Genomic DNA, 8,319 nt, shown 5'->3' with positions numbered 1-8,319 from the left:
TCTATTTTTCAGAGGTTATTAAAGTTTTCTTCCTTACTAGTCTTTGCTTCCTCCAAGTTGCTTTTTTCTCTGTTTGATTTGGACTTCATTTTATGTTTCAAAGCTTCCTGTGATGTCTAGTATTCCTTGATTATCTGTTTGTCATTACAAATGGAAGACCAAAAGGCTGAATATGAATTCTGAATACACGAGTGAGGCTTATTGACTATAAGTTGACATAAGGGTGTCAGGCACTCCAAAGTCAATGTCTGAAGACTTTTTTCCCTCTAAGGCTACCCAATTCTGCTGAGAAAGACCATCCAACCTCTTGTCTGGAGGAGGTAAGACTGTCTGCCAGCATCAATGGGAGCCATACAGGACAAGGTAGTTAGGGGACTCGGCAGCCAGAATGTACATGCTCACTTCATCTGCCTGCTTTCTGCACAGTTTCCTTGCTTAGTCTAGTCTAGATATCTTGCAGTACACTCTTCTTATGGAGCAAATGAACCTCTCATATCGCTGATAGGAGTGTAAAATACCTGGCAGCACATGCTAGAGTTACCTCAGCGTATAATCTACTCCTTTCCCTAAGACACACCAAATAGCAATGGGAGTGTAAGTCCTCCAAAAGACACACACAAGAATGCTGTGACTGCTTTACTTCTAATAGTCAAAAGGTGGGAACAATTCAAATGTCTATCAATGTATAAATAAACCGGCATATTCACATAACAAACCAGTATGCTGCAGTGGAAAAGAATAAACTTCTGATTATGCACTGGTATGAATCTCAAAGGCACAACAGATTATATCAAAAAGAGACTAATCTTATGTTTAAAGAGGTCAATACAGTGCCTCTGGGGTAGGAGTACTGACTGGAAAGGAACATAAGGGAATTTTCAGGGGGTGATGGAAATGTCTCCATCTGGATGATGGTTACACATGTAAAATTCCAGTAAGCTCTTATTATAATGCTGTGTATTTCACTGTTTCAACTTACACATTACCTGAATCTTTTTGTTGAGAGTTGAGTACATAAATATTTTGGTAATAATGAAGTTTAAAATCCCTTACTAACCTATTAAGATAAACAACTATCTTCCAGTGCCTGAAATACACAGTCCTAATGATCATTGGTAGCTAGAGATATTATTTTTATCAGCATTTAATTATTTTCTAAGTGGGATAAGTAGTAACTTAGTAATACAACATTCACTTTAAGAACAATCACTGCTAAAGTGTAATTTCCTGGGAAATCAGAGCATATTTTCCATTCAGATACTATCAAGACCATACTAGGTACTTACCCTTCTAACCTAACATCTGGTAAGGATCTGTTGAGTGCAATCATCTCACTTGCCATTAGGTTGAACTGATTGATTTTAAACATCTCTTTCATCTTGTCTTGATCCTCTTTAGGAATGACGACTGGCTTCCCCATTTCTCCAGGACCTTCGTGAGGCTTTTGTACTGGCTCTAAAACTAAGAACAAGGAGGAAACTTAACTTATGCATTCATTTCATAGCAATGTTGTTTCTGTTTAACAACACTGAAGTTTAAACTGTGCCTTCAAAAACCAGAGTCATTTCTGAGCCCTGTCTCTCCCAGACTCTTAACGCCTCCACACCAGTGTCCCGACTCAGGACCTCCTCACCTTGCCCCACACACTTGAGTCACTGCATAGTGCTAGCTCCCATCTCAAATACTACTGTCACACTAGTCTCCCTGAAGCACAGGCTTCATTGTTATTCCCACCGTCCCTGGGAGTCCAGCTTCTTTAAGATGGAATTTAACCTAACTTTCCAAACCTGTCACCTGCCAGGCCTTCTTCCCCCATCCTGTAGGACTTCATCTTCCAATCAAATAGCCTAGCCACTCATCCTTTCTCCCAATGAGCCTCCCGTTCTTTTGCTTCCATGCCTTTGCTCACAGTCTCCCCTACCACGTCTCCTTCCCATGCCTTTCTCTACAACAGTAAACCCCTATTTGTCTTTTCAGGCCCAACTAAACTGGCTTCTCCTGCCTACCACCTTCCTGAATCTCTCTATAGTAATTGTTTACTACTCTTGACTATCACATCATTTCATCTAGGGTTCTCATATCTCTATAATCAATTGCTGTCTCTTATTATAATGCTTGTTAAACCTGTCTTATGTGTCCCCTTCCACTAGATTACAATCTCTTCTTGGCTGGGGTTTGTTTGATTCATTCAAGTACCTTCTGTAGAACTTGGCATAGTGCCTTTATGCGAGTTTTATAACTATACACTGAATTAACATGTGAGTAAAAATGTGATTCAAAATAAGTCAAGATGAAAATCCTGGACTTGACAATAGAAGACATTATAATAAGTTTCATGATTACTTATAGCATCATGAAAGATAATTATAATAAAATGTATTGTTATCTCTTGATACATACATAAAACAGTAAAATGCCAGATCAGCACTTCCCAAACTTTGTTCCTTTTTATGTACTTCAGAGATGTTAATACGTATTCCAAGGAACACAGGTTAAGTATATATTATATTTGGAAAACGTTGTGTTAAACTTCTCATCTTTTAGTTGCATAGAGAATGAGGTGAGGCAAAAAGTGGGATGAAAATATATTTTGTGCATTACTTGCTTATTTTTAAAGCTGAAAGTTTTATTCCCCCGTAGATTGTTTTTAGTTATCCTCAAAACATTTCTATGCAGAAATGGCGACAGCAAGGCAGTATCAAAGCCATCTCTCTTTTGTCAGGTTTCCCCTTCCCCCAGCAGCACCAGCTGGTAAAGGTGACCTGGAGGATGATGGTTTCAGCCGGGTGCAAAGAGCAGCCTACCAATACCAGAGCTGCAGAATATGAAATTATTCACTGTGTCCTCACAACTCTGTCCACTATATAAAAAACAATTTCAGAGAGCTATGAAGAAAAAAATAGTGTACAATAATTTCCCCTTATTCTTAAAAAAGACACTAAAATAGTAGGAAATAACTTTAAGAATTATAGGAAACACTAGTAACACAGTTTTTTAAAAAAATCCTGCTCAATGTATGCCAAGTCTGTAAGCTCTTTAAATATAAGGGTTGGCAGAGTTTTAGAAAAATTCTCAATGACAAAACTTCTCAACAAGTGTAATAAGAACTGTAATACAAGCCGGGTGTGGTGGCTCATGCCTGTAATCCCAGCACTTTAGGAGGCAGAGGTGAGAGGACTGCCTGAATTTAGGAGTTCAAGACCAGCCTAGGCAACTCGGCAACATCTTGTCCCTACAATAAATAAAAAAATTAGCTGGACATGATGGAGAAGTGGCTATAGTTCCAGCTATTTGGAAGGCTGAGGCAGAAGGATCACCTGAGCCCAGCAGATTGAGGCTGCAGTAGCCATGAGTGTGCCACTGTACTCCAAACTGGGTGACAGTGAAACTCTGACTCTAAATAAATAAAAGAACTGTAAAATAAGTACAGAAGTATAATGCCCCCATATAAGGTAAGCTTTAAAAATAATAAATTATAAAACTCTCAGAGTCATTTCAACTTATTACCTACCTCTGAAAATAAAGAACAATCAGTAGATTTGGGGACTGATAAATTCAGGAGTCCACAGGAAGCAGCAGAGTTCTGAAGGTGACAATGATCTTTTGTGTATGGCACAGATAACATAACAGTAGGTGGGAGACATCTAGTGGACCTGATTATAAATATCCTTCTGTTATTTGTGCCCTATTTCAGTATAAGATTATGCTTTATAGAAAAATTAAAATGGAAACATGAAAGTGTTGTAGCTTTTTTTTTTTTTTTTGAGTTGGAGTCTCACTCTGTCACCCAGACTGGAGTGCAGTGGCCACTCCCGGCCACCGCAGCCTCGACCTGCTGGGCTCCGGCGATCCTTCCGCCTCAGCCTTCCGAGTAGCTGGCTAGTTTTTGATTTATGTAGAGATGAGGTCTCGCCAAGTTGCCCAGGCGGGTCTCGAACCCGTGGGCTCAGGCAATCCACTCACCTCAGCCTCCCAAAGGCGCGGGATTACAGGCTGAGCCACCGAGCCCAGCTTGTTTTAGCTTTTTAACTAAAAAAAAAGTGTTTTAGTTTTTTAACTAGAGCATTATGTTTTACATATCTTACATGTACTACCTGTAATGTGTTTTTGCTGGGGAGAAAAAAGATCTGAATCTGATCAAGCCTTTGGCGCTAACTACCGATTCACAGGAAATATGGGGGACAGAGGAACATGATAAACACCATTAAAAATATGAAAATTGTGACTGTGGGAAACCGAAAAAGAGAAATAACTCCATTTCTTCTTTTTCAATGACAACTAAAACAAGTGGGGGGGGGCCAAAGAAAAAGAGGCATCCATGCCACCAGGCTAGCCAAAAGTTGACAACTCTCGAAGCTGGATGATGGGAATATGAGAGTTTAATTACCTATTCGTTCCACTTTTGTTTATGTTTGGAATTTTCCATGGGATAGGAGGGACATGAAGAAGGGCTCAATAAATTACTATAAGCACTACAAAGTATAAACTTGTTTACTTATAGCATAAGAAACTACAGGATCAGAAACTTGGTCTTGAGATCGTAAAGAACCAGGCAAAAAATGTACAACACATACAATCCTGCTGATGCAATATTTTACAAACTTCATCACTTGCTTATTTATTAATAATCTGAAAATCAAGTATAGTGTTCACATTATATACTCTAACTTGTTGGCACATATGAAATTTCAGGGCCACATTTTAAATTACCATTAACCAAAAGTTACATGACTATTGCATGACTTATAGAATCCACCAGAATATTCTAAGTAAGCAATTAAAATATCCTGAAGAATTAGATGGACTAATTTTCCTTGGCAAAGAGGCTTTGATGAAATGCATGTGGTCAGTAAATATACTTTTACTGCTAACATACTTACAGTATTAGAAAGTAACTAACAAAGATAGTAAGTGTTAACTTCCCATGTATTGTACTGGCATGTCTTTTATGTAAATTAAAGTGAGTTTAGTTAAAGTTTTGTTTGAAAACAACTGAAATGAGTTTGGATGTCATTTCATGAACTGAAAAAAATTCCTTGTATAAAACTGTACATGCAGGTAATTTCTAAGAATCAAGTCAATTTTGACAAGGAGTGACAAAAGCATTGTTCAAACATATTACATGAGAGCAAACATATATACTCCAGTTAGGCTTCATTTACATAACAATGTTGATAAGCATCATGTTTTAGAAAATCTATTTACAAAATAAACTACAGGTTCACTCTGAAAGCCCCCAAATAAGATTATCATAGACAAACTACATTACATGCCTCTGTACTTTAAGATATCTTTCAAATTTCTTATGTGTATTTGTATCATGAAAGTAGAATTAAAGAGGTAGAAAGTTATACAGCTCTCTCTGGGGGGAAAAGACTAATAAAATGCAAAAAGAATTTCTCCTAAACTATTTTCTGATCTTACTACACAATTACCATCTTTACTGTCTTCATGCTCTATATTTCACTATTCCAAAATACTTCATTTCACATTTTAACATCTCTGAAATTGGGACGTGGCTTTCAATGATAACTGAAATATTTTTGGTTTCATAGTGGTATATCAGATATGCATTCTATAAACACAGGTACCTAAGATACAATGAAATGCAGCACATTACCTCATTTTTCAAACATCAAAATACTGTCTATAGCTTAATTCACTGGGAACTCTCTGCTACTTCAACATCCTCATCAGTTTCAACCCTCGTGCCAATTTCATGTTCAATTTACTATTGTGTTCCATATATGAAACATAACACTTAAAAAATGGTAATAGTATCTGAAAGCCTTTACTAGTAATGTGTTTTAAGTTTTAATCAGAAGTTTTCTCTATAAACTGTGCTCCGAGGCTTCCTAGTGCTTGATGATAAAATAATTCAAGTCATTAACATTTTAATAATTTGAAAATCAAATACAGTGCTGGCATGAAAGATCAATTCCTATTTGAAAATTGCATCTGTAAAACTACTGAATATTCTATACAACATCCAAAACCATAAGCTGAATAAGTTAATTCTGGAAAGCAGAAGAGTAGTAAAAATATTCCCCGGTTGTAACTCACACTACCTTTGTTTTTTCAAGGGAGCTCAATCTAACTCTCTAGCAACAGAAGCATTTTACTAAAGAGACTGGGGCATAAAATACAAGTATAAAAGTGTAAAAAAAACAAGACAAACCCTTCTGAAATCACCAAAGACTGGCCCAGTATTACCTGAAGTGGGCAAGTTACAAGCCAAGAGAAAAACTCTAGAAAACCATTAGGTAGAGCATATCAACAATAATCCTGTAAAAGGCCTTCAGCATTATCATAAGGAAATCAATCCATTCTACTTAAACCTGGGTCACCTTTACTCACAATACAAAGAACAGAATTTGGTAAATTTCAACCAGCACTGTAAAGTAAAATGTACAGAAATAAGATCCTTACAATATTAAATAATTACCCTGAAGTGTCATATCTGCTCAACTTTTTTTTTTGACCTTTTTTTTTTTCTTTTGAGTTGAGGTCTCACTCTGTTGTCCAGGCTGGAGTGCAGTGGCAGATCATGGCTCACTGCAGCCTTGATGGGTTTAGACGTGATCGTTCAGCCTCAGCCTCCCAAGTAGCTAGGACTACAGGCACACGCCACCTCAACTAGCTAATTTTTTAATGTTTTTTGTAGAGATGAAGTCTCACTATGTTGCCCAGGCTAGCCTCAAACTCCTAGGCTCAAGCAATCCTTCTGCCTCAGCCTCCCCAAGTGCTGGGATTACAGGCATGAGCCACTGAACTTGGCCTGCAGGTCAAGGAATGCACATGCTAATTCCGCTAAAAAAGTCAGCATCCTTGTGCCATTACCCAGTTTCCCTCCCCTAAACACTGTAGTAGTGTAGAGTACTCCCTCTCTTCTGAGGCACCACAGTCATTTGTCACCAGCAGAATCTTAACAACTGCGGGTTATGACAAGACTTGGGACCACTCAGCAACCATGGCCCTGTGACTTCACATCCCAGCAGACTTTCTGACAGCGCTTGCTCATAAGCTTCAACTGTCCTCTTCCCCTAACCATTTTCCCCTTAGGGATACAGAAACAGTCTGAAACCACCAGCTGCCCTAAAGCACCCTGTCTGAGGTCGTCTCCCCTTGGCTGTGTACCCTCTTCTCACTGACTGCTCAGCCCTTCTCTCATCCTCCCACTGTGGACATCCTTCCCCATCTGTCTCCCTTAACAGCCCAACACCCTGAGGCTGTTGTTGCAAAGCCTCTTCACTGTCTGGTCCTCAAAACACATGGCTGTCTACAGGCTTAACCCAAATCCAGCTCTCCTCCAGAGCCCACTCACCTCACGACTCTTTCTGGGAGAACTGTTCATCCTCCTTTATCCAAAGGCAATAATGCCACCTCACACCTCCACATGTTTACTTTCAAACCATTTCTCCTTTACACTGTCCTTTTTTACTTTGCACAGAACCTACTCCTTCTCTTTGAAACTTACACCACTAGTGATTTTCAAAACTGTATTAACCTTAGAATCCTCTTTTGAGGAAATCCTTTTCTTACAGCTTTGATACCACTGTCTAATCGGAAGAGAATTTGTTCTTAGGTATTCCTCCTTTCCCCTAAGTTGTAAACCTCTTCCCCGACATACAGAAATAACACACGCATAGAAAACCAACCTTGGCTCCATCCCTTCCTTTATGTATTGTACTACCTTCTTCTCTTAGTGCCGAAGCCTCCTAAAGAATGAGCCGCCAGTACATCGAATACACAGATCTCCAGAATTACCACTCCACAGTCACAAGAAAGGATCCCATACTGAATGGATTAGAAACAACTCACCCGAGGTGAAATCTTTGAATGAACATTCTTGAGTTTCTATGACCCACTCCCTCTGCCTCCTCCTTCCACCCTGACTTCCTGAAAAGCCTTCTGCTCCTTCAGTGACCCTCCTGGATGGTCTCTCCAACAGCAAGTCGGTCTCCTCTCCTCTATTTCTGCACATGCTCCTTGTACAGCTTCATGCATAGGCAAGGCTTAAACTACCACCTGTGTACTCCAGTCTGATGACTCTCTACCACAGAACATCACTACCAGCATTTCAGAGTGAAATATTCCAAATCCAACTTCATGCACCCACCTTTTCACTGAAGCTGCTCTTCTGCTGTGGGTCCCTATCTCACAGAGATTCATTCAACCCGGAAGACCTGGGAGCTACCAGAGACTTTTCTCTTATCCTCCATTCAAAGGTTCCCCAGGTAATATAAATTCCACTATATATATGTATATGTATTTTTTTTCATTACCACTCCACCTCCAGTGTCATTCTAGTACAGGACC

The 8,319-nt window shown here is 39.1% G+C and overlaps 1 protein-coding gene across 1 annotated transcript in view; it reads right to left on the bottom strand.

The window, feature by feature from the left end:
* Positions 1 to 802: 802 nt before the first annotated feature.
* Positions 803 to 8,319, bottom strand: part of LOC103262658 (polypeptide N-acetylgalactosaminyltransferase 1) — a 64,043-nt gene continuing 56,526 nt past the window's right edge. The window contains exon 3 of the mRNA XM_008060298.2: positions 803 to 1,461. Within this exon, the coding sequence (XP_008058489.1) occupies positions 1,283 to 1,461 (179 nt within the window). The 3' untranslated portion in view covers positions 803 to 1,282. The remainder of the gene's footprint in view (positions 1,462 to 8,319) is intronic.

Source organism: Carlito syrichta, unplaced genomic scaffold, assembly GCF_000164805.1.
Source record: "Carlito syrichta isolate Samal-C Ts95f unplaced genomic scaffold, Tarsius_syrichta-2.0.1 Scaffold304583, whole genome shotgun sequence".
NCBI classification, from domain to species: domain Eukaryota; kingdom Metazoa; phylum Chordata; class Mammalia; order Primates; family Tarsiidae; genus Carlito; species Carlito syrichta.
The sequence above is the reverse complement of the archived record's forward strand: the minus strand, read 5'-3'. Positions and strand labels throughout refer to the sequence as shown.